This window comes from Etheostoma spectabile, chromosome 20 (assembly GCF_008692095.1).
Source record: "Etheostoma spectabile isolate EspeVRDwgs_2016 chromosome 20, UIUC_Espe_1.0, whole genome shotgun sequence".
NCBI classification, from domain to species: domain Eukaryota; kingdom Metazoa; phylum Chordata; class Actinopteri; order Perciformes; family Percidae; genus Etheostoma; species Etheostoma spectabile.
The window spans coordinates 18,838,089-18,865,425 of NC_045752.1; the positions used below are offsets into that span (position 1 = coordinate 18,838,089).

The 27,337-nt window shown below is 39.5% G+C and overlaps 1 protein-coding gene across 1 annotated transcript; it reads left to right on the forward strand.

The window, feature by feature from the left end:
* Window positions 1–2,180: 2,180 nt before the first annotated feature.
* pals1a (protein associated with LIN7 1, MAGUK p55 family member a) lies at window positions 2,181–27,118 on the forward strand. The gene is made up of 17 exons (XM_032500129.1): window positions 2,181–2,415; window positions 13,990–14,300; window positions 15,386–15,563; window positions 17,394–17,494; window positions 18,690–18,797; window positions 19,526–19,603; window positions 19,684–19,824; window positions 20,694–20,855; window positions 21,179–21,256; window positions 21,452–21,635; window positions 21,833–21,904; window positions 22,113–22,184; window positions 22,716–22,883; window positions 23,020–23,109; window positions 23,812–23,924; window positions 25,009–25,119; window positions 25,262–27,118. The coding sequence occupies exons 2-17, from the start codon at window positions 14,121–14,123 to the stop codon at window positions 25,436–25,438; spliced, it is 2,013 nt and encodes a 670-aa protein (XP_032356020.1). The 5' UTR covers window positions 2,181–2,415; window positions 13,990–14,120; the 3' UTR covers window positions 25,439–27,118.
* Window positions 27,119–27,337: the final 219 nt, after the last annotated feature.

Consider the following 27,337-nt stretch of genomic DNA (forward strand, 5'->3'; position numbering starts at 1 on the left):
GAAGCTCGTGTCTACTATTTTTCATCTATGACTGTAATGCAGCACCAGTCACAACTTCTGAGCTTTGATCCCTCTCCTGATAGGCTGATGCAGTCTTCCTCCACCCTACTCCTTTTCATCTTCCTTTTACCCTCCCTTCCTTCTTCACACTTGCATGCCCATAAAAGGGGGCGTGTCTTTCTCGTTGGGCAGGTTTCATTCCAGGCGTTAAACGAGGGTGCAGCACCTGGGTGGGACTTCTGACTAAATGTTACCATTTCTGGCAGTTCTTGATGCAATTATTGGTGTGTAAGAAGAGTTTTCAAAGTCCAGGCCCTGGTACCAACACTGTCTTCTCATTTATTACTCTAGCTCAGACGCCAGAAACTTCCCAGTTACCTCAAATGCACCATATATCTATCAGTGGCGCGTAATTATGAATCCCACTGCTTTTCTTGCCAAGACACCCCCTGCAAGCGCTAGCATTGGACAGGCGTCCATGACCGAGTCTTCAGGTCCTATTACATGGCTGCTACGCGGTGTGTGTCTTGCCAAGAAAAGTAGCGAGAGACAGCGGCTCATGCTGGGTTCATGTCATGTAAGACAAAGTGGAAGAACAGGGTGACTTTAAAGGAGATCGTCCATGGAGTAGAAGGATCACGTCCAAATGGAATAAAAAAAAAGTATTGAATTATAACACTTTACACATTTATGTTTTCGGCAGCTCATGTTTACGATAAACCCATTATGACATGAACGCAGCATCAGAGCACGTCCAGGCACCTGCCCAAGGAGGACCAATCAAACCCAGATAGATTTATTTGAGTAAGAAGAAGCAGGTTATTGTTAAACTGCCTTTGTACTGAGTGATTCGTAACACTGGACTGAACTCAGTGTCACACTGCACACACTAAACTATGACCAGCACTTGTAATGAAGCAATGACACAGCATTCTACTACTAATGTATAAATATAATGAAAAGGATGTTTTTTTTCCTGTAATGACATTATTGAAACTGAAGATGAATTAATAAAAATAATCCTGATTATTCTGTAAATTCTGTTTGGGAGAGTTGTTTTTGTTCTAATGATCTGTGATATGTGAGAAAAAAATGTAATATTAAAGTTGAGTTACTAGTTTTAGTCATGAGGGAAAGCTGAAACAAAGTGTGCCAATTCAGAAAAAAAATAGTATTCAATCATTCAAACTAAAAAATAAGTAAAATGAATATATTTGTAAATCAATTTTTTTCTGTTTCATAATTGTGCATCAATTTCATTGTACACATTTTTTTTTAAAGGTAATTTTTCACCTTGATATGAAAATACTTTGATTTCTTTTCTAAACGCTCCAAGTAAATGTTTCATAAACATAATTTTGAAATCAAATCCCATTTTTTCACTAACAAAGAATATAGATTTTCTGACAAAGACAAGTGTTGAACAGCTGTTATGAATGACTGTGAAAATGGAGTTATCCCGGGGATTTAAACTCAATTGTAAAATGGTTTTGTCTTCATTATGACCCTTCTTGTGTTAATCACTTTGCTTTGAATAATGCAACATTCTGCTGTATAGTCAGTATATATGTTCCCCTTTCTAAACATTCAATATACAATGGCCTATTGAGAAAGGTTTTACTTCTACAGACATAAGAAGGGCAAAACAAAACCCATGTTAAGTTTCTCATTATCATTAGGAATGTATATATAGCTCAGTATTTCAGGTTGGCTCGACCTTGTGATCCGACCCCAGGAGGAAGACAAAGAAGACAAGACACCCATCTCCTCGACAGTAATGTATGTGTTGTTCCACACATACTTGCATGAGAACTGAACTGTAGGGTAAAAAAATATTAATTTAAATATTTTACAAGATGTAATTTAAGTTAAATGTAATACATCTAAATGAAAAAATCAAAAATGTCATGCGTTTGAAATGAGCTATACATTTTTAGATGCTTTTGTATTGGTTTTGCTCATGTTTTTGGTTCATTTTTGGCTTTTTTGTACCAATTTATCAACAGTACTTCCACTGTAGCGTTCACGTGCCTGCTACATTCCACTAATGTAGCAACGTGACTGATTGGTTTAGACAAGATTCCTTTCATCGCTGTATCCAATCAGTATCATTGTTTTATCTAGTTGGTGGTATGTTGTCTCCTCCCCATGTCTGGAGTTGGAAATGACAGTCTGGGAGGAGGAGGAGGAGAGAGAGGAGGAGGAGAGAGAGGAGGAGAGAGAGGAGGAGAGAGAGGAGAGGGGGGGGTGTGCGTTGCAGTCTCCGATTAACGAGCAACACGTCTGTCAGAGGGAAACTGTAAATTAGGAAGATAGAAACCGAACTACGACTGGTTGGATTAAAACTAACTCATAATTGCGAGTTCCCTCTTGGAGTTAGCAGCTAAAGGACTACACGGACGGCTCAGAAACAGAGTGAGTTTTCCAGTGTTTTCTGTCTGGGCTGTAACGGCTTTGTTATCAACAGGTGCTGCAGGAAGCAGAAAGCTAGCTAGCTAGTTAGCTGCTAACATTAGCATGATAACGTTAAGTATAATTAACCCACACTTGCTAAATAAAGTAAGTTTGTGTTATAATGGCTAGTCTCTAAATTGATGCAAAAATGTTTATGCCAACTGAAGAAACTTTATTTCTACTGAAAAAGAAGCTAATTAGCCCTTAGCTCAGCTAACGTTACTTCTGGGTTACTTTGATAGCTAGAGGAACTGGCTAACTCAAAACAGTAGTTCCCCTTAGCTGAGCTAGCTGTCACACCGCCCTGTCAAATACTGAGAGAAACTCTAACTTACAGTGTAAAATTACATGTTGACGTACAATTACAACAGAGGACGGCTCAAAAACTATTTTTTTGCGTTTTGTAACGTTGCATGTTTCAACACTTTGCGTTGGCTAATGTTAAGTTACAGTAACATTAAGTAGTCCTTCCGTATGATACTAATACAGTTACAATGCTACCGTTAGGATTCTAGTTTTGTTAATGACAACTAACGTAGTTTCTCCGTAGGCCTACTGTATAAAGTTGTTGTCAACTCTACCAGACACTGAACAAATATATAAATATAATACACAAGCGAAGCTACTGCGCACTAATAATGGTATTCGGGACAGACCTTGTTTTTTTGTTCTTAATAATCTGCTAGATGTAGGGGACACACACTTAATGACTAACGTTACATTTAGAGAACACACACCTGATGACCGGTGTTGTGCCGAGTTTTGCATCCCTGCCGAATATTGCAGCCACCTCGCGGGCAGCAAGGAGATGCTACTACTAGCTGAATTTTAGCAAAAAGAAAATTGATGACTCGATGACGTTGAAAAATTATAGACTGCAGATTATTTATCACCATTGATGAGCTTGACAAAAAAAGACTATTCTTTTTAAACAGTACTTTTCCTTAAAAATCATTAGTTTCCCCTTATAGTTTCCCTACAAACTTTGGCATGTGAAATGTGTTATTAGTTGGTTTGCATATTTTATCTTGCTTTGAATTCCAGGTGGTGGCTTCCTTTTCTTCTTTCCGCATTGTAGACATTGAAAATTGACTGAAACCCGGGCTTGTCACATGTCAAACCTGTCCAGCATGCTGCTGTTGCAATGGATTTTTTTCGGTGAAACTGAGACATCTTGACTTACAGTTTGGATCTATATATTTATAGATGTTGGTTCAAAGTACATACTGTAGAAAAGACTGAGCATTTGTGTGTGTGTTGGTTCCATTATGAGAGTTTGTGTGTTGATTCTGAATGTTACAGAATGAGTGCAGTATCTGTGTGGAGTTTATCCTAAAAGGGTTGGGTTATTGCTGCATTGTGACATACTCATTAGTTGATATGTTACTGACAAGTTTGGACTTGAGCCTAACATAATGAATGAAATAAAAAAAAATACTGAAGTATAGAAGGAGTTCCAGTTTGTGTGTGTTTGCTTTGCTCTTGTTAGCAGATTAGAAGCCTTTTTCATGTATCACATTTCACAAGTTTATCCAATAAAGTATGGGGTGCTACAAAATGATAGTTTTTTTTTTTATAGGATAGGAGTAGTTTTTTTTTTTTTTTTTTTTTACATGGTAGAAATACTGAGCTAGCCAACTGAGGGTACCTTTCAGTTATAGTCTGTCTGCCTGGTGTCTGAGCTGCAGGTGCATGGGATTCATCACCTACAGTTGTATAAAAAACAGTAAGTGAACAGCATGGTGCACCAAAACTCCAAACTGACCTTTAAATAGTCTTTACGGCAGGTATGAGGTCACATCGCTATGGTGATAGGGTCAAAGCTGACTTTTACGGACACACGTACACATACACACACTGTGAGCTAGTGAAGCAGAGAGGTGAGGACAAGCACAATGGGCCACAGGCCAGCAAAACACAGAAGTCCTCTGTTCTCTGGAATGCTCTCCACCACTCTCTCTCTCATTCTCGCTCTGGTTCTCTGACCTGATTGGGACCCAATTTTTAACCTTAACCCTAATTCCAAGATTGGGAATTTAGACTGCTGCTAAATCAAAAAGTGTCACCAAATTAGGTTTTGACTTACACAGGGTCTAGGGCTGCATGATTATGGAAAAAAAATTATGATTGCAATTGTTTTGGTTGATGTTAAAACCAAGACTATTTACCACAAGTATTTATAGATTTTTTTTTGGAAAGATGTTGCCTTTATTAAACTTAAAAAACTATGAAACAAATCAATAGTGGTAATTTCCCTTAAGGCTTTTCCTGTTTTGAATTGTACTTCAGAACACGAGACAGAATAAGAGTTTACTTGCAAAATGTAATGTGCAAAAAAAGTGTTCTTCTCGATTTACACTGTTTTTATTGTTGATAGGAGCCAAAACAGCGATCAGAATTGGATTAATTGCACAGCCCTAACTGGGCCTGATACTGTCACCCGGCCAGTGTCGTCCTCTACCTGAGGTAAAGGTTCTCCCCTGACCATGGCTAGTCAGTGATTAATTCTAATGTGATGTTTGGGCATTTGTCAGCATTTTCACCGTGAAACCTGCGCCTCAGTCAGCCGGAACAATGAGTTGGATGCTCATTCAAGTCATCTTACTACTTTGCCTGACTTTTGGTATCACGACCGAGCCTGTTTGTAACCGGTAGACTGCGGACATCATCATCTTTACTTCACCTGTCTCCCCTGCGCTCCTCTTCGTATGGAGATACCCTGCATTCGGTGAAACACAAGCTTTCAAACAACCAAATAACAAAAACATTGGGGCTAACCCAAAAGCTTTAAGGTTTGAATGTTGCCAGGGTAAGGGCGTCCAAATCAGTTTGTGTTTGTTGTTGGATTGTTTTGGGGTCAGTTTGTTTGTTGACTTTTACATTACAGTACACGACATGTCATTTAGCTGATGCTTTTATCCAAAGCTGCTCACAATTGCTATATATGAGAGGTTGAACATGTCTGGAGCACCTAGGGGTTAAGTGTCTTGCTCATTGGTTGATGAATCGCAGTGGGAATCAAACCCAGATCTCCCACACCAAATGTGTCATAGCCACTGCGCCAGCAGGGGTTACGGGAAAACTACTGGCCCGTTTGTCATGAAACTTGGAGGAAGGTTGTGGGCCAACCCATTAAAATTCGGAGCGGTTCCAAACCATAGCGCGGATGATAAAATGATAAAATAAATATTTGTCACGGACATTAATAACGTAGTAAATTTACATCACAAATTATAAATATTTTACTAGAAAGCATCTGTCTGTATTCCCCTCTCTCTCTCCCTCGTTTTGGCTTTTTTCTCTTTGTCTGGTACAGGGTGGTACAGCTGTGTGTGTGTGTGGTGTTTGCTCGTTTGTGTGTGTGTGTGTGTTCGTTCGTGTGTGTGTGTGTGTGTGTTGTGTTTGTTCGTGTGTGTGTGTGTGTGTGTGTGTGTGTGTTTGTGTATGTGTAAGATAAGAGGCAGCTCTGCTTCTACTCCTGCTCCCAATGACATTGACAGTACACAGACATACACACACTGCTTTACTCACTCTTTGCGTCAAATCATGTTTGTTGGTCTTTAAGGACCTTTTCACATTTAGAAGTCTGAACCAAGAGTCATGTTTTTGTTACATGTATACATTTGATCTTGTTAGTTTTGGTTTCAAACTGCGGTTATGCAAGCGCACCAAAGAACGATACATGGCATAACTACGTCCTGTCGTTATTACATACGTGAGCCGCGTCCCTCGATAATTGTAATTAATTGGTTTGTAGATGGGCTTTCCCGTCTTCTCCTATTCTCTCCCTGAAGTCAGAATATTTTTTGACTTCTGCTCTCCACATGCTACTGCGAATCGTGTAGTTTGTTGTTGAGAAGCAAGACACTGGAACTTCACTTGGGTTTTAGGAAGCCACTGCATTTATTCAGAGACAGACTGAAACTCACTACCACTTCACAATTACTGCTTATGTATTCTCTGCTCTGATTGCAGACAGCCGTCAGATAGTCCAAACCCCCCCAAAAATGCTTTCACACTACATACGTTGTACAGATTGAGCCTGATTTTAACCCAACATTGTCCATGACTAATTTCAGATTCAGGCCAAGTTTCTGACAGAACCAGTGTGGTTTAACGTGCAGTTTGAGGGGGGTCATGACATCTGATCAATTTAACTAAACGATCAACAATCTGGCTGTCAGACATCCAGTTAGATTTCTGGCAGTTTAGAAATGTTTGTTGGTTGTCTGTCTACCGTTTTAGCCATTCCATGGTCTGATTTTCCACTGCTGTCAGAAGATCTGTTATTAACTGCAATAAGTTGCATTGATATTATTGGTGTAGTATTTAACACGTTGTTGCTGTAACTGTAGTCTTTACTTTGACTTTGACAAAAATAAAGTTGAACTTTCCTGCAGAATAGACAGACCATATTGTTTGCACCTTCCACCTTGCATCTTCATGTTTTCCTTTTTTTTTTCTTTCTTTCTGCTCATCTGCATGTGATGGTTGGCTTGTGTTAATTTACGACACACACACACACACACACACACACACACACACACATTTATACATGCACACCAGGGGGTAAGCTGTGGCAGCAGATGGTGTTGTGTGTATGAGGGATCGTCATGTTGGGTTGTAAGCTTAGCAGTGTGCAGTCCAGCAGCTCCTATTGACCTAGTCACTGGTCTGAGGGACGAGACCCAGTAAGAAACAGCTGCAAGTCTTCATCAGGAATAATATAAGCTTTTCCAGCTAAACTGGTTGTCAAAACCAAACCCTGCCTCATCCTTTCTCCCACATCTACAGCACATTCAGCCAGAAACAATGATCTTCAGAAGAACGCTTTCAGTCACAATGTATGGATCTCTACCCAAAGTAGGTCATGGATCTGTTTCTGCTAGCTTTCCACATCATTAGAGCAATAGTATTTTGATGAGCCCGTCTCTGAGTTGGAGGAAATACATGTATTCAGTTAAGGTTTCTCCTGGGTAAGTCAAAGTTAGCAAAATCAACATTCTGGCTAACCAGACAAGGGTTAGTGAACTACAAAACTGGTTGGTTTGTCTGTTTGTTTGATTGTTTTTGTCTGTCAGCAGGATTACGGAAGAACTACCGGCAATTTTTAAAGCACTTACACATTTGACTTTTTTACAGAATAATGGGAAGGAAGTGTTGTCAGGAGAAAGGCAGCTCGCTCAACTAATAGATAACTCGAACCTGATACAAGCAGAAGGGCCTTGTATCAGAGCTGCAGGTCATTCAGGCAGCCGTGGATGTGTTAAAAAAAAATCACAGGTTAAATTCACTGTCCTTTATGTTTTTCTTTTTTTATAGTCTTTCATTTGAACGATGTGTGTACCTCGATTGCAGGGGTTTCCCTGGGTCAATTTATGTCAAACGCTGAATTGCAAACTGGTGACTTCATTACGCAATCATTTGCATAAAGCTTAGTGGTTGTTGGTTGCAGTGAGTGACCACTAAAGCAAAACTTGAAGGAGCGGCTTGTCACTGAAATCAGAATAGCTGGTCCACACTGGAACTTGGCTTGGGTAGTGAGGAGTTGTAGGATTTAATTACTTACAAACTATACACATTATACATTCACCTGTGTAACGGCAGCAACACTGTAGCATACCCTCCGAAAGATGGTCTAAACACTGATGATTTTAGATTTATTGGAAATCCCAAAACCAACGTGAGAGCTGGTTACAAAAAAAACAATACAAACAACAACTGCATTTGCTACCTTACCACATCGTTTCAGAGCATTAGCATAGTTTAGCACTAGCTCACAAGCCTAGCATTAGCCCATAAACAAAAAGCTAGAAACAGCTACAACTGTGTTCAAACTACATCAAAACACCACCGTTTTACAGTATTATAATAAATGATAACCTTGCGCCTCTTCAAAGGGTGCTAAAACATTAAATCTTTTGTCGTGTATGCGTGTTCCTGTTTCTCTTCTTTGCCGTCGCATGTGGCAGAAAAAACTAGTTAGGGTGCCAGCGGGTGTTTTTCAAAATAAAAGCTCCTCTATTTAGAACTGGAAGTAATGCGCTTGGGCTTAAACCAGGTAAACATACATAATAAAAAATGACTGCTTAACAAGGTTATTTCTGGTGTAGTGCCAAACATATACTGGGTTAATTACAAACTCTAATGGCCGTTTTACAGTCGACACATCCAAGCGTGGACGCGTCAGCTACCAGAAGACTTACAACTTTCAGACACGTTTTCCACGTCACAACTACGTCGTCAATCTCAGTTGGAGGCTACGCAGTAATGCCTAGCCATCACCAGAGAAGGGCTTCTATTTTCCTTCACTGGTCTCCGTCCAGAACAACAGGATCTGTTGGTCCACTTCTCCTCATTGTCTATGGGGAGTATAAACAGTTACGGCGCTCTCATGACGTCCCATTTGTGCACGCCAGCTCGGCTGCGGCTACTGTAAAACGCCCTTACATTTGCTGATCTGGATGGGAATCAAAGTCCTGGATCAGCAAACTTTCTGCTAACCCTAACCATTTCCCCCTGCTGCTGGATAAAAAATCCTAGAGGAAATCCACTGGGAAACCAAGAGGAAACATATTAATAAACTTTGAAAAAGAATGAGGGCTTTCCATGGTGTAGCATTGTGAATTGATAATGCACAGATATCATAGAGAAACTGCATGTTCACCAAATGAGAAGTGAATGGAGTGAGTTACTAATAAAAGGACAAATATTCCAGCCTTTTTAGTGAAAGTAATATGAAGGTTAAAGTAGTTAAACATGAATTTCCGGTGGATTGTTCAGTGATTTCATTGTAGTCTCCTGGTGGGACATATTTTCCTGCCTGACCTGAGGCATCCAGAGAAAGCTTTAGCACTGAAAAACCAGGAGGTGGGCAAGCTTTTTACTGATATTTTGTTACTATTCATGTATGCTTATAATGACAATAGGTTTAACATACCAAATGTCGTAACTAGTGCTGTCCATCGATTAAAATATTTAATCGTGATTAATCGCAAAAATGTCATAGTTAACTTGTAAAACTTTAAATTAATCACACATTTTTATCTATTCTAAATGTTACTTTATTTATTTTTGTCCTATTATTTTCTCTCATTTTAATACTCTTATCAACATGGAAAAGTGGATCGGCTCGCTTTGTGCAAATGGTTTTTATTTATTAAAAACAACATTGGCATAAGCCTAGTGTAGTGTTCAGTTTAACACGTAACATTCTCACTTGGAGCAAATAATCTCTCACACAGTGTAACACTGTCCATCAATAAAAGAGTGATAAAATACTTTGACGGGGGGGGGGATCTCATCAGCTGTGTGCTTGGCCATCAGGTGTATTTCAGACTGGCCGTGCTGCGATGATCGCTCAGTTCACAACAACCAAACACAAAGTCAACTTTCCATTCAGAATCTCCATTTCGACGTCTCACGCTCGCCATCCACTCAAAACGTGACGTTACTACTCTTTGGCCGGCTTGCGAGCCCAAACAAGTGTGTGTGGCGTGCCTGTTGTTTTGTTTCCGGTCTAGCTAGATCTGGTGGGGTGTTGTAGTTTTTCTAACGTTATTAGTTGTTGCAAAAGCATGTGAAAAAAACTACAAAGTTTCCTAGGCCAAGAAGAACGTTACTCTTGCGATAAAAAATGTGACGCCGTTAAAATGGGTTTGTGTTAACGCCGTTAACGCGTTTGACAGCACTAGTCAAAACCCTTGTCATTTTTTCCCACTGATGTCCCAAGGGCCCGAAACACTGTGCAAAAACACCAATATTCAAGGTTCATTACAAGTCACGCGTTGGTTGGCGTCTTGTTGTGTTTGATGAAATCATGGTTGCAGTTCAAATGAAGTAAAGGGCATTTGCGGTTGTGCAACTCCTGGTGATTCACAGCTCTACGATGTAACCTTAATAGAAACAAATAAGCATACTATTTCAAATGGATTCAGAAACAACACTTGCAAGAATTTCACTGCAGATTGTCTTTGTTGTAGCAAACCTCTTAATCTGTCATCAGTGTTTCATTTGGATTTCAACAATTGTTAACTTTCCCCTGGGAAAGCCCAAAATACAATGGTAGTTGTAAATAAATGTAGTGTTGCTCTGCTCCTGTTGACTCTGGGTTTGTGTCGATGCTGATGGGGTCCAACCCTTCAAGGCTTCACGATGATCAGTGCAAATATACTGAGAATGCAAGCGTAGTGTGTTTTGATCGCTCACTCAGACGCACGGGACACACTCCCTTCCCCCATCACTGGAATTTTGTTCCCAAGGCTGCCTGGCATTCATCATTGGTGTGTGTGTGTCTGTGTGTGTGTCTGTGTCCTGCTGGTAAGAGATAGCATATCAACATGCTGCTGTTATTGTGGCACTGAAAGATAAGCCATCCATCCATCTCACCTGTTTGTTTTTATCTCACTCTTTCCCCATTTCACACTAGAACCGCTAGAGCCAAAGTCGTTGGGCATTGATATGTTAAAACTGCTTTGTTTCCCTCCTGCTAGGCCCGCACGATTAATCGTTATAAAATCGCTATCTTAGATCATCTTGTTCACGATTACATTTTAAAACAAATTTGTTTTTTTATGACTTTGGTTCTCTTTTAATTTCACGAGCCAAATGCGTCACAAACGCTACTACTTTCTTCTGTGAGTTTTAAACAGACTGTACCGCACTGCACTGTTCTTCCTTCTCTTCATTGAGTTGATTGATTTGGCTTTTTTTAAATTATTGAGTAAATGTCCTTAGGTTTTGTCTTTGTCAATGTCTTTCATAGAGCAATAACGTTATATCTTTCCGACCATGACATTTCCCGGAGCTTTGTATAGTTTCCGACTGGGAACCCAGAAAGTCCGACATTCCATGTTAAATTGAACACAACAAACAACATAATCCGTACCTGGCATCATGGCGGTACTGAAAGTCTGAAGAAAGCGGCAGAGTCCTATTTGATTATGACTGTGTCAGATAAAAGCAAGGGCCTTGCAGTGGAAGGTGGTAAAATATGTGGACAGTTTATTACAGGAAAACATCCCACGAATTTGAAAGTAACCTACATTTGAGAAACGAACACAAGGAGGCTAACCTAGCATGCCTTAACAAGGTAAAGGAGCACGCCAAGCCCCCTCTCCCTGAAACAGAAGTTAACCCTGGTAACATTACGGGCATGGATGTATGGATACGTAGGTCCAGAAGCATGACGCAGACAACAGGACAGAGATCACTACAGGGCTTCTTTCACCGGCGACCCTATAGCTGGTTAATAAAGACGCAGGAACACCAAAAGCGGGAGAGAACGTGGATTAATATGTGGATTAATACTGGGATGTGTACACGACTGTGTGAGTCGATTGACCTCAAAAAGTTCGCCACTTTACTCGAACCAAAGTTCAAAACACCTGTTGATGTCTGTCTTCTTTAGTCTGTTTAGGTTTTTCTCCTGGAACACGTCAAACACATTCAGCACTTACTTCTGCGTCTTGTGTTGACTGTTTACATATCTACTATATCATATTACATACCTGTGCTCATCATCACATGTACATTGTTTGTATTGGTGTTATTGTTGAATACCTTGTGAATACATATTTCTAAAATTGTATGATGTTTTTGAGTTATTACACAATACTTTTTCTGACCTTTTCGAATCCCCTCACAAATCCCCTGACCCATATTACAAAAAAAGACTAAACTAATAAAAACGAAACTAAGACTAAGCTTTTTCAAAAAATAAAAACTAAGCTAAACTAGCAAACCCGCTTTAAAAACTAATTAAAACAAAAACTCAAAACAAAATAAAAACTAATGAAAAATGCAAAACTATAATAACCTTGGTTTGGTATTGCCAATTTGTTTTGTCGTGGTCCAAAAACATCATGGCAGAGAATTGTGAAATCAAGTCTAAGCAAAGAAATCGTGACTTTTCTTTAAATACTCACTTTCTGTCTGACTCTAAAGGTTGTGTCCCGACACAGGAGTCCGATGTGTGCGCAATACACTATAACAATATCAGCAATATTATTTATTTAACTCATTTGAACAAAACACTAACTTTAAAATGTTTTGATTTGTGTAGGTTGGTGGGGATGTGCACGATCAGATGGCAGGTTGTGTGCAGACTGTTTGAACGACATACGGGTGATGGAGAGACAAATATAAATGCAGAGGTTACTTATTGTCGTTCGACAAAATGTGATAATGCAATAAATTGCACTGTTATTATATTTATTTTCGTTTACTTGCAAAAATAAAACTCAACGCATCATCAGATAGGGCCAAACTGGTTGTTTTTATTTTCATGAAAAACGATTTATTCGTGGATGTTCACAATAATCTCCGCTACTTTTGTGAGCACTGAACAACTATTCTAGGACTATTACTGTAGGACTACTGTACTGTTGGGGGGCAGGATGAAAATATATATATATATATATATATATATATATATATATATATAGTGTTATTTTTTATTCAAATGTAGATGGCACAATTAAAATATAGCACATTTTACATAGCTGTGTGTTTGTGTGTGTGTGTGTGTGTGGTGTGTGTGTGTGTGTGGTGTGTGTGTGTGTTTGTGTGTGTGTGTGTGTGTGTGTGTGTGACTGAGCACTATACATGTGGAAGAGATGAATGCGTTAATGGCCCATCAGCCAAATAAAGGACACGACTTTTGCGCAGATCTGGCGTTATAGTACTGCTAAAGTGTCTGGTGGTGCTAGCGTTACTCATTTCTATTTTGCTTGCACTCTTTTGTGTGGTGTGTGTGTGTGTGTGTGGCTGCTGACAAAGCCGTTGTCATGGTTATGTGTTAAAGGGAGGGGGGGGGGGGTGTGGTGGATGATGATGTTGTTGTCTCTGTACTTCTTAAGAGACAAAGATAGAATATGACTTAGATGGAGAGAAAGGGACTGTGTCATGAATGTGTAGTGGTGTTAAACTGGTCGGTTAGTCAGTGTACACAGCCGGTTATACTCCGTGGTTACTGTCAGTCAGTAAACAAGTTGCTCATTTAGTAGGTCAGTTTGTGAACCAGCAGTTAGTCAGTCATCCAGTCAGTTCACAAATCAGTAAGTAAACTAGTTAGGACACTCTGTGAAACAATCACTAACTAAACAAGTAAACTGTTAGATGTTATCTAGAGTAAACATAACCAGTTAGTAAGTTGATGCAGCAGTTAACTGGTAAAGTAATTGACCAGTACATCATCAGTCAGTGACCAGCAAGTTGTCTGTGTTTGCTTTTAGCATTGGTGACGAGCATGAAGTGTTTATGGCCCTTATTTTATTTAGTTTTTACTCAAACCTTGTTTGTAGTGGCACAGTGAACACTTATTTATCCTGTGTTTGACCACCTAGAACCAGACTGTTGGCCACAGGGGAATAGATACCTGAAAATCACCGCTTAAGAGACATGGGTCTGATAAGTGTAAGAAGGACACATCCGCTTATTTTGTTGCTGTCTTCTAGTCCGTGTTATTGGAAGAATGTTGGGATGCAGTCACCAACTAGATTAATTTAATGACATAATGTCTTGCTTTTTCCACAGGTGACGATATCATGGCCGCCCTGTTTACTGAACTGCCCTCCTAGACTTGCCTGATACATAGACATACATACCTTAACATCCCTGCAATCCACACAAACACACCCACCTTTGACTCTTGGAGTGTGTGCGGGATGACAACCTCCCATCTTAACGGCCATCTTGCTGGGGAGGGAGGAGGAGGAGGAGGAGATGAAGACTTAAGGGGAGGACAACAGCACCGGGAAATGGCTGTCGACTGTCCCGGAGAGCTGGGAAGTCGAACGCTACCGCTCCGACGTTCTGCGCAGCTGGAGAGGATACGACAGCACCAGGTATGTACACACAAACACACACACACACACACACACACACACACACACACACACACACACACACACACACACACACACACACACACACACACACACACACACACACACACACACACACACACTTTTTACTTGTGCTTATTTTACTCAACAGTAAAGCTGCGACAAAAAACATGCAAGTCAAATTTATTCATAAAGCGTTGTAAGAATAACCAAGGCTGCTAACAACTTTAAATAGTAAGCAAAAGCAAAGTAAGGAAAACTAGAATGGAAACAGACAAAAAGAGTCCAAATAAAAGACCAGCGTACTCTGTTACAGTCACTACGCAGTGCCAGCATAGTCTGCGTATCTTTACACTAGCTGACTTCACAAGAGCTACTGGCAGTCGTGCAATGTAACCAAGTACAGGAGCATATTTGTGCCCCCCGGCCTTTTAGATGCTCATTTCTATAATCTACCAATTATACTAAATTAATCTACTAATTCCGGGGTCTTGTTGGTGAGGCTGACTGCTGAGGGGAGGAAACTGTTTTGTTGATGGGAGGTTTTGGCCCTGATCAGAGTGGTGGGGTTCAAAGAGTTTGTGTCACGGGTGAAGGGATCGGCTACAATCTTTCCTGCCCGCCTCAGCTTCCTGTGAAAAAAAATACAGAGAAGGGTTTTTTTAATTAATGCCTTAAGTTTAAAGATGGGATACTTAAGTTACCACTGGCTTAAAGTGACAAATCATTAAACCAATCACATGGATAGATCTACAATAGAATCAGGGTTAGCCCATCTAAAAATAAGAACAAATGAAACTGTCATTTTTAAGGTTGGCTATTTTTGTTATACTTAAATGTTTGGTAGCAAAGTAATCTTGGCTATAGATTGTCAGATTATTCAATATAAGAATTAGCTTTTGCAAAGGAATTGAGCCTTATGATGTAAACAGTGCATCAAACTAGATGACTGGATGATAGAAGACATCAACAAAGAATGAGCGCCTTAAAACACATAGAAAATCTCAGTTTGGAGTTTTTGTTTCTGTCCATTCATAAATTCAATTTTTATTTCTATCGATCTATGCATTTATTTGTCTGTACAGGAGGATCTTCGTCGGCGTAGAGAGGAGGAGGGTCGGCAGTTGGACCTGAACACCTCGCTCAGACTCAGGAAGCTTTCCCAGCATCCCCACATCGGCATCGACAACCCCACATTCCTGCAAGACTCATACACATCCGAGCAGCCAGCACTCAGCAACCAGCACACACATGCACTGCTGGGTAAAATACGCACACACACACACACACGCACACAAACACACAGACACATGGGAAAGAAAAACGAGTTAGAGGTGAGAGGGAAGTGAAACATTTTAAAATCATTTCAATAAAAAAAATAAAAGAAGGAATAAAGAATAAAGGAGTGGAGGTTGAACGTAAAGAGAGAGTGACACCAAGCTGTCTGGGAAGGAAGGAATGTAAGGAGGACATGTCTGCCATTAGGGATGGAATTCCTCAAGGAGGGAGAGAAGGACATGAGTGGCTCTTGAGGGCGACTTAATTAAAACTTTGTTAGGGGTGGTAATGTTGACACACACACCATCACGCAAACGGAAGGACACAATGTAGAACTAAAGTCTTGACTAAGAAATGAGATGCAGTGTCTCTCTCACACACATTAATCTTAAACCAGGACAAGCAGGCTCTCTTCTGCCATCATCTGATAATAAGCATTGATCGATTATCGCCCTGGCCAAATTATCAATTGCGATATTCAGCATTTCTATTATTAGAATTATTGTTTTTTTTAAATACGATTACCAATAAAGTCATTCATTAATAGATGTGCCACTTTGGCTCTGATGACTGCAGTGTTTTTTTAGCAGTGGGGGCAGGTCTGTCCGAACAACAATAACAACCACACCCCCCTCACCCCTGCAACACACAATGAGGCCTATTTTCAGTTGTGATTGAACTGTATTTTTTGAGGAACTTAACATCTATAACTGGCCTACAAAATGATTTTTACCAATAAATTCTTCATAGGGAAACAAAAACACACTCGTAGGTGCGTCTGTCTGTGTGTGTGTGTGAAACAACATTGTAAAGGCTACCATACACGATGTATAGGAATTATATACAGTAAATAATAACAATAAATCCACTATTAATTACAGAAGAAAGCGAATGTTGTGGGCGGCAGGATAATTTAAAAGGCAACCGCGACTACATTGTAGAGCCCGACTGATAAAGGATTTTTAAGGCCGATACAAATATTTGGTTATTTAAAAATCCGATATTCCGAGATATGTAGGCCGATATGTATTTAAAAAAAAAAAAAACATAAACAGATTTACCAAACATTAGTTATTTGTAGATGTTTACGAGTTCTCACTAAAATAATATATTAATAATATAATAATTTGCTTTATTGTCTCAACAGAACAGAGGAACATCAAAATATATTAAAGTTCTGGTAAATAAAATGTATACAAATACAAACTTAAGATATGAAACTTAAAGTCCTTTTGATTAAAAACACATTAACAAAAAAACTCCGGTGTAGTGCAAATGTATATATCGGTTGCAAATGTTGGTTCAGCCCTGAAAAAAGCATATTGCTTGATCCCTATCTGATAGTTAAATAAATCTCTTTTGTTTGTTTTTTTTACAATTATTTTCATTGTTTTAGAGAAGGTACAATACACAGCGCAACATTACAATGTCAGTTATAACAATACATCTTTTTATTAACCTCATCCCTTCCACAACAAACCCTTGTGCCAAGAAAAGGACAGATAAAGAAGCAAATAAAAACAAAAGGAAAGGTAAAAAGAGTGGGAAAAAAACACCTTTCTTCTATTACTCATGATAGCTAATAGTGTAATCATTGTAACGCCATGTGGAGGCTTTTGGCGGTGCAGATGATTTCCATTCCATATATATTCTCCGTCATGCTATTAAGGTTGCAAAAGCAACACCATCTTCCTTACTCTTACAAAAATCACCCCTATGTACTTGTCAAGCCCTTTTACCATCTTTTCTTGTGTGAAGGTTGATATGTAATAATCAAAGGTTATTAAAATGAGTGCATGTGTTGTTTTTTTGCAGAGTTGGAGGAGTTGCTGCTGTCACTGAAGCAGGTCCGAGGCTGCCTGTCCGACCAGCAGAGTCAGAATGACATAGAGCTGGTTCTTGCACTACTAAACAAGGTAACATAAAGGGAAATCGATGGCGAGAGCTTCGAATCCATGTGTTATTGTCAATGTGATTCAAAATTGGGGAGAAATAAACAACATCGAAGATGAAAGGTTTCCGAGAGGTTAGCATGTAGCTACATGTAGCTGCATGTAGCAGTGGAATGACTGTAATGGAGAACAACGCCACTTTTTACCGTGAAAAATCAAATCAACCAAAGAACATGTTCCAGCAGGAATGTGATCTGAACAACTACAACCAAGGTTACAGGTTTCCCTGATATTAACATGTAGCCACATGTAGACGTGGATGTGATATAAACACTCCAGTAACCTGCCTGGAGCAGATGATCATACAAAGAAATCTCGCACCAGTTGACGAACACTTGAGCCGCCAATAGAAAAATCTGTTGGAAATGTTCACAGCGGTTTAAAATTTGAGGCTTTTGCTCTCAGGGATAACTTTTACATATGTTTACATCATTATTTGAAGCTTTGACTGCATTAAATATGAACATCAGATATTGTAACATTATGTACATGAAAGAAAATAATAGGGCTGTTTATTGGCAAAGACCTAACGATTTGATTTTAATTCTTCACATGCAATCAATATTCATACATGTTGGTGACAAAATTCCCAGAAAATTCTTAAAAGTACATTGTGATATTTGTGACATAATATAATGTGCATTTTTGGAGCAGAACTTGAAGTGAAAATGAAGTCTGCTGTTGTTGTACACTTTTCAGAGCACTTAGAGAACCGTAATTCTTTTTTTAACTCAGTCTGTTGCAGTTTCAGTTTTAGTTTGATTAGCAGTGAGGTCGGCAAAGTGTCTTTGTTTAGTCATGGTTGGTTATTAAAGCTCACCCTAACTGCCCTGTTCTTCTCTGTTTTCCAAAAGAACTGTAAATGATCAAAACAAGTTTTTGTTTTCTTCTGAGAAAGCCCTAGTGGATACCAGCATTGTGGAAACAACATCAGCGTTCATGAAAGTTATATAAGTTAAACACTTGTTTCATCAGTCAGTGATACAAAGTAACACATGTAGGAATGTTTCACAGAGTATTTCACTTCCAAACAATGTAAATACAGGTCATATGGGTACAGTGATGTGAAAAGGGGACATATACACACAATGTGTGAGCTCCAGTTGAGTGGAATGAAAGAACATGCTGTTTTTTTGTTTGTTTTTTTTACTCCTTTTAGTCTGACTTCCAATCAGCGCTGAAGATCCATAATGCAGTGGCGACCAGCATGCACAGACCCTCTCCTCCGTACCCACACACACAACAAGCACTTCAGTTGGCCATGGAGGTATATTCAAATGTATTTTATTTTAAAATGTTCAATTGTCATTCCTTGACAATTGTTGTCACACACACACACACACACACACACACACACACACACACACACACACACACACACACACACACACACACACACACACACACACAGTGACAGTCCAGGTCAGCGAGTGTGTAATGTAATAACGAGGTTGGAGACAGAGCAGCTCTGTTCAGTATCAATTAGAGTTGAAACATGGGTGCTTGCAGTATGTGCATGCACACACACATCGACACATTCCTGTCAGCCAACTCTTTTATTTTGTAATCGTATTTCTAAACAAATGTTTAATTAATGATACCAATGACAGCCTCGGCTCAACTTTTAGTTCATTCATCAGAAACAGACAGGGGCGTTGTAGAGAGCCCTCTGGTGAACAACCTATGCTATAATGTCAGTTATTTGTTACTAGAAATGCTTCTGATGAATACAAATTAAAATTGTTTTTTTTTTTATTGGCCGTTATAAATGCTGATACAGATAAATTGGGAAATGCCCAATATTGGCCGATAATATCATTTTTTTTCCTTTGTAATAATTTTTTGCTCCTCTGTTATGGACATTGACACGGACCAAAACCCCAGACCAGATTACTCTTTCAATTGTGAATAGAGAATATATATAATATATATATAATATATTATTGCAATGGTGATATTTCTCGTCAATTATGTTTTATGTTGCCATGGTTCCAGGCCAGGAATCTTATCCAGTCAAGTCAGAACAAAGAGGGACTCGAACTCCACAGCCTGCTGTCAGACACACACATCCAGGTAGAGAGACACACGCACACATACACACATACATACATACATATATCCTGTAGTGACTGTCTTTTGTGTGTTTGTTGCAGTCATTACTCCTGGCCCATGACAGCATAGCAGAGATGGAAATGCAGCCTGAGCCGCTGCCCGCCCAAGGAGAAACAATGACCCAGTGGGGAGGAGAGACCGTCAAGATGGTTCGCATAGAGAAAGCCCAAGACATACCACTGGTAAGACTAACACTGACTCAAAATCAACGAAAAGGCAGTTATATGGAGAGCTGACATCCTAACACATTTAAATTGTAGCTTTCATTCCACTATAATTGCTCATTCTAATAACCGAAAGGAGGACGGCTGGGGTCTTTTTGTGTAGAGGTTCTGTGTGGGGACTCTGTGCACTACTGTATTACCTATAGTGACAGTCCTTGGTCTTTCCTAACAGACTTGTTATTGTTGATAGCTAAAGTGAGTGAAACACAGTTCAACTCTTTCAGCGGGTGGACGTGTGACGAGCACGGGTGTGACAGATTCACGGGATTGCGTCCCCGCTTCTTGCTCAGCCTGTCAGATTGCCTGTGGTCCCCTACCTTGCCTCTCATAATAAATCTGTATGAACAAAAGTTCAGGCCTTGCTGCTGCGGGTTCAATTCTGACTTGCAACCCTTTGCGGCATGTCATTCCCTCTCTCTCCTCTCAGCTGTCCTATGTAAAGAAGCTTAAAATTCCACAAAAAAAAGAAAGAAAATGAATTAGTAGGTGCATCAATCGCTCCCAGTGTGACAAGTAATTGTGATGTGGATTACAGAGGTCATGTTCCCCCCCAGCCCTATCAACAACTAAGGATAAATCCACTATTTTCATAATGTGTCTGTAAATAATCTGATTTAATTAGTAGAATCTCTGATTATCTTCACTCAAGTACCAGCTTTTTCTTTCCTGGGGCCAATATGCTGTAAATAATATGCTGTATATAACACAGGTTTGCAGTCATCATATCCATGTTTGTCCATCATTTCACTGTATATATAACACAGGTTTGCAGTCATCATATCCATGTTTGTCCATCATTCCACTGTATTTCTGTGTGTGTTATGTAGGGGGCAACTGTTCGTAATGAAATGGAAAGTGTAGTGATCAGTCGCATTGTTCGAGGCGGAGCAGCTGAACGGAGTGGACTTTTATCAGAAGGAGATGAAATACTGGAGATAAATGGCATAGAGATCCGAGGAAAAGATGTCAACCAAGTCTTTGATATTCTTGTAAGTATAATTTTTTTTCAGTAACTTTCTTTCTTTTTGTTATTTCTTTTATGCGTTTTTAAATTGTTCAAAATAAAGATATTTGTGTCAAGGTGATGATTTGTAGAATAGTTTCCTTTGAAGATGATAAATGTCTTTGTGTGTGTGTGTGTGTGTGTGTGTGTGTGTGTGTGTGTGTGTGTGTGTGTGTGTGTGTGTGTGTGTGTGTGTGTGTGTGTGTGTGTGTGTGTGTGTGTGTGTGTGTGTGTGTGTGTGTGTGTGTGTGTGTGTGTGTGTGTGTGTGTGTGTGTGTGTGTGTGTGTGTGTGTGTGTGTGTGTGTCAGGCGGACATGCACGGCCTCCTGACCTTTGTGCTTATTCCCAGCACTCAGAGCAAACCGCCTCCTGTCAAAGAGTCCGTGGTGAGTGCTGAGCCGGGAACATGTGAGGGCTCTAAAAGCAGACCCTTAAACATCACATAAATACAAATTCATATTACTAACTGACCGTTTTCTAATCAATTATGATCTACAATCATTCACTGAGATCAGCCTGCATTTACGTATGATGATTTTTATTCCTGTTGGAAATTTAACCTCAGTCTTCTTTCTCTTCAGATCCATGTGAAGGCACATTTCGACTATGACCCGTCAGATGACCCCTATGTGCCGTGCAGAGAGCTGGGCTTGTCTTTCCAGAAAGGAGATATTCTCCACATTATCAGCCAGTCAGACCCCAACTGGTGGCAGGCTTACAGGGACGGCGATGAGGATAACCAGCCACTTGCAGGACTGGTACCAGGTACTTCCCTTTGTCTGTCCATTTGTTTTTGTTTTTCCTTTTTTTTGTTGGAGCATTTGAAGACTGCTCAGTCAAACTCTTGCGGGAAAATGCACAAGGTGGTTGGCTTTGGCACTCAACTGTATAAACTCTTAGTTGCATAATATGATGGCGTTATGATATGTTTGTTTTCTCTTATACTCTCATTTCTTCCACAGGGAAGAGTTTCCAGCAGCAGAGAGAAGCCATGAAACAGACCATAGAAGAAGACAAGGAGCCGGAGAAGTCGGGTCCGTTGCTCTACTCTTCACACTATAATCTGATGATTGTGAATAACCAGTTTAAGGTTCTAGTCTGATCATAGCATAATGTACATTGTTTATAGTATAAACGTGGGCTAGATTTCTCATGCTGAAATAAAACAGTGAAAAATATTAATGTTCCTGCAATAAGCCTTGTAGCTCAAAAATGTGTTTTAAGTTGACTGCTTGTTTACAGGGAAGCTGTGGTGTGCAAAGAAGAACAAGAGGAAGAGAAAGAAGCTGCTGTACAACACTCACAGGAATGATGGTATGACGCTGTCTTTCTGCGACTCATCAAAATTTCATCAATGTAATTAGGGCACAACTTTCATGTGCATATAAACTGCTAGTACTTGTAGTCAAGCATCTGGATGAAAGTGTAGACATGGATGACCAACTGTGAAGAAACTAAACTAAATTATTATCACATTGTTGATTCTAATGGACAAACTAGTTCTCCAAACAGTATTATAGTCCTTATTTTAGTATCATCTTTAAAAAGTTGTTATGTGATCAAATGCACATTAGTGTGAAGGAAATAATAAACATTAAATGCTATAGTATAGAGATCAGTTGGACACCTGAGTGTATATAACAGGAAGTGTTTGCTCTGCTTGCACAAGACTGTGACCTGAATAAAATATTACCATTCACAGTCTAAATATAGTATATATACTGTTTTTCTAAGCAAATAAGATAAACTAGTCCTCTTTGTTATCCTCTAGCCGGTCTTATAACAGTTTTTCCTGTGGACCAGATTTGATATTTTTCATTTTGTTCTTCCTTTCCATTTGCCCAGATATTGATAACGAGGAGATTCTGACCTATGAGGAGATGGCACTGTACCACCAGCCGGCTAATAGGAAGCGGCCGATTGCACTGATTGGTCCGACCGGCTGCGGGCAAGTAGAGCTTCGACAGAGACTTCTCAACAGTCAACCAGAACGGTTCGCTGGAGCTGTGCCCCGTAAGACTTAAACACACACACACGTTCACTGTGCCCCCACACACACTATACATATGCTTTTATGTGTTTTTGGATATACTAACGTGTGTGTGTGTGTGTGTGTGTGTGTGTGTGTGCGTGTGTGTGTGTGTTATAGACACCACACGGAGCCGTCGAGATGGCGAGCTTAGTGGTCGAGATTACCACTTTGTGTCTCGTCAGACCTTTGAGGCAGAACTGGCAGCAGGTAAGGTTTTATGTTGGTGAATACGTTGACATACAGACAGCTCAGATGTGTTGGTACTGTACCTTACAGCTCATTAAAAGAATGCTTCATTCCTCCCTATTTTGTCATGTATACTTTCTGGCCTTTCATATGTCATAGAATAAAGCAGAGACGCAAAGAAACTATTAAAAGAGTTGAATTATTGCTTATTCTACAAATATTTTCTAAAAAGGCTTGGACAAATATGTTGGTACTCCATAGTAAACCTTAATGAATAATTGATTTAGAGTGATATGAAGTGATATGTAATTATTAATTAAGTTTCTTTAATTAGTATCACACATGTCTCTAATATTGTAATCAATAATTCAGCCTATATTAAATTGAGAAAAGTAGTCTACACTACTTTTTAAAGCAAAGGAGAGAGGTGTCTGAAGAGATTGGAAAGAAAATAATATAAAAGTATGGTAAAGTTAAAGGCTAGATGAGCATCTCCAAACAGCTTGATGTTGCTGTGACAACAGTTGCACATATTATTGAGAGTTTAAGGTCCATGGAACTGTAGCCAACCTACTCCATCACACCACTTGTCAGTGACATAACTTTGTCAAAATAATACATAGAAGTCTTGGATCTGGCACTTGTCCCAGTTGATGAAATTATACCAATACTAAACTTGGCCCAAATGTGACAAATGCAATTTCCCGTCTGTGTTTTTCCCAGGAAAGCTGATTGAGTCTGGCGATTTTGAGAAGAACCTGTACGGGACAAGTTCAGACTCCGTGAGACAGGTCATCAACACTGGAAAAATCTGTGTGCTCTGTCTGCACACACAGGTATGTACACACACATTGACTGAGCGGAGTGGTACAGTGAGTGGAGAAGGTGTGTCTTTCCACTACAGATAACGGGTTAAAGGGTAACTTTAACAGGTTAAAGGGTAACTTTGTTTTTAACTTAGTTTTTGTTCCAAGTTTGGATGTGTGTGGAAGCACCAGAGACACAAAATAACCCCCCAAATCCCAGAAGCAGTGATTTTCTTTTTATAATATGGGCACTTTAAGCAAGACTGGGTTGGCAGTGCGAATCAAGCTACAATGTAATGTTAAAGGGCAATTATGCTCCTTCAATTTACATCCACTAAAAGTGCTTGTATTGCCACTGACATGCTCAGATTGTTATTCGAAGTGTCTGACAACATTATTGAAATGATCCCTACAGAGGAAGACCTTTTGTGTTTTCAAAGTAATAACCTTTTTGTTAACAATGAAACGGCCCCAAAAGTGCTGTCCCCAAACCCACCGGACTTCATTTAAAAATAAAAAACAGTAATTTTATCCTTTTAAAATACACACTATGCAAATCGACAGAAATAAGACTAAACACAACCCTTCTTGGTTCTTCTTTCAACTGTTCCAACAATCAGCACTCTGATTTGGTTGAAATAAACCTTTAGTACACCGATTTATTTGTGAAAATAAGTTTTCTCAATACCGGCTAAAAGTATTTTTTTATTTAAATGGAGTCTGGTAAGTTTGGCGATGGTGATTTTGGGCTGTTTCTGGTTGCACAAGAAGGATCTTACTTTTTAAAGATCTAAAGATCTCTGTAGGGATCCTTTCCATATTGGTGTCAGACACTTAAAATTATAATCTTACCTGTTAGTGGCAAAAACCACACTTTTAGTAAATGAAAAGTGATGATGCTGATTTGCCCTTTATGATTTACATCGCAGCCCGGTTCGCAGCAGCCTGTTCTAGCGTTTGCTGTAAAAACCAAAACAAAGAAATGTATTGGTTTGTGGTTGAATCCTTACGTGTGTGTGTGTGTGTGTGTGTGTGTGTGTGTGTTTCTGTGTGTGTGTGTGTGTGTGTGTGTTTCTGTGTGTGTTTCTGTTTGTGTGTGTTTCTGTGTGTACAGGCTTTAAAGGTGCTGAGGAGTTCAGACTTAAAGCCTTACATCATCTTCATAGCTCCGCCCTCCCAGGAAAGACTCCGAGCCCTATTGGCTAAAGACAACAAAAACCCCAAGGTTCCTGTCTCCTTTTCTTCACTGCCTGTTTACACTCTGTCAAAGATTAATATCACCCGTGTATAAAAAAATCTCAATAATATATGTGTGTGTGTGTGTGTGGGTGTGTGGGTGTGTGGGTGTGTGTGTGTGTGGTGAACAGCCCGAGGAGCTGCGGGACATCATTGAGAAAGCCCGGGAGATGGAGCAGAGCTGCGGTCACCTGTTTGACGCTGTCATCGTCAACCTGGACCAGGACAAAGCTTACAACGAGCTGCTACGACTCATTAACAAACTGGACACTGAACCCCAGTGGGTGCCCTGCTCTTGGCTGCGCTGAAAACACACACACACACACACACCAGTCGTAGAGTAACAATGGAGTACACATTTATAGAGATTCAACAAACTGGAAGCTGAAATGCTGTGTGAGAGTTACGATCGAGTAGGAGGGCCTCTGTTAGGAGAAAACCAATCTGAGATTTTGAGAGTTGAAATGTTATGAGATAAAGTTGTAATTTTTTGAGAAAATATTACAGCATAAAGTTGTCATTTCATCTCGTGGTTAAATTTGACAACCCTATGCTGTATGTTATGATCAAATTTGCGTAAATTAGGTTACATATGTATGTTAAGTACATCCTGACAGTTGATATATTTATACTGCACAGATACTATTTTACATGGGTTTGGAGAATTTTCATGACAAGCAACAGCATTATTGTCTCATTGGTTGTAGTTGCCATGAGATACCAGCAGAATATTTCAAATTCACCGAGTACACAGCGGCCGTCTATGACGGTGATGCTGGCTGCCTTTCATCATGAAGCCCTCTGGCCGATATTCCTCTGTGATGCCCGGGGCATGTTCTCTGCGTGCCCTTTGACTCAGCTTCGTCCCAACTGTGCTCCAGCAGCAACCTCAGACACGCATAATTGGTTTCAATTAATTTCAATATCCTTCCAATTATGATCTTAATGTGCTTATTGGTCAAATGTATAACCCTAGGCAATCCGCTCTCCCTCATTTGACACATAACAGCTGACAGACTGCCCTCCACTGCTTACTATTAAGTTTTATTATTATTATTATTATGGGTTATGTAATTTATTTTACAACTTAAGTTTTAAAATTTTAGAATTGTTTAATTGAACATTATCCCACAATATAATTTTTTCATAATACTTGGTTTTCAAGATATGACTTATTAATTTACAACCTTTTACATATTCATTTTTTCTAGTAAAATTAGTTAGAATTACTTCTGGATCATAGCTAAAATTGGTCCAAAACAAATCTAATAATTCCACAGATTCTCTTTTGGTCTAGTCAAAACACACAACGTTGTATTGTGAAATAACAATCGTATATTTTTTAAAAACCCGGACTTTATTTCTGTTGGATTATTTTCCAAATACATATTCCTTGCAATTCCATCTTTATTCTCATAACATGACTTTTTTCTTCTTCTGGAATCTCAGAATGAGTTTTTCTTAACATTGACCCTAATTCTCCGTTGTGCTGCAGGGAGTCGACCCTCAGCACATAATCAGCGTTTTCTACAATGTGTGGACCTGTTAATGGGAACGTACATCCGATTTACACTGTGTGTGTCTTTACTGTCCTTAAAGGGAGACAACTCCTCCACAAAGTGGTCTTAGTTGGTGCCTACCCGGATCATAATGGTTTTTATTCAACAGCGACATTTATACAACACTAATCTCTTTGTTCTGTCGTCACAGAGACCAAAATATGGACCTGGAAAAAAAAAAATATATATATATATATATACATACTGTTTTATTTTAAGAGTTATTTCTCAGACATGTGGGGCCTCATTCATGACGCATCCTTTGCCTTTATCCTGTGATCATTTCAACCATTATGATTAACAGTATTTAAATTATGACATTCAAATTATTTTTAACTTTTTGCTGTGCTAGGTAATCCGTGTAAAAATTAGATTTTCTATTCAAGCTTTTTTTATGTATTAAGTCACTCAGCCTTGGTGTTGGTCCTGTCCGCGTCGTCATAGAAATGAGGCCCCCCCCCCCCCTCGCCTGAAGGAGCATATGTGAGAATCACACACAGACATTAAGTACTAATTTAAACACACTGAGCCACATCATTTATTGTTATGAAAAACACTAATTTACACACACACACACACACACACACACACACACACACACACACACACACACACACACACACACACACACACACACACACACACACA

Coding starts and splice junctions, on each gene's coding strand:
- pals1a (XM_032500129.1), top strand. CDS start 14,121: ATGACAACCTCCCATCTTAACGGCCATCTTGCTGGGGAGGGAGGAGGA. Junction 19,825..20,693: donor AAGCCCAAGACATACCACTG/GTAAGACTAACA, acceptor TGTGTTATGTAG/GGGGCAACTGTTCGTAATGA. Junction 21,905..22,112: donor CAAGGAGCCGGAGAAGTCGG/GTCCGTTGCTCT, acceptor GCTTGTTTACAG/GGAAGCTGTGGTGTGCAAAG.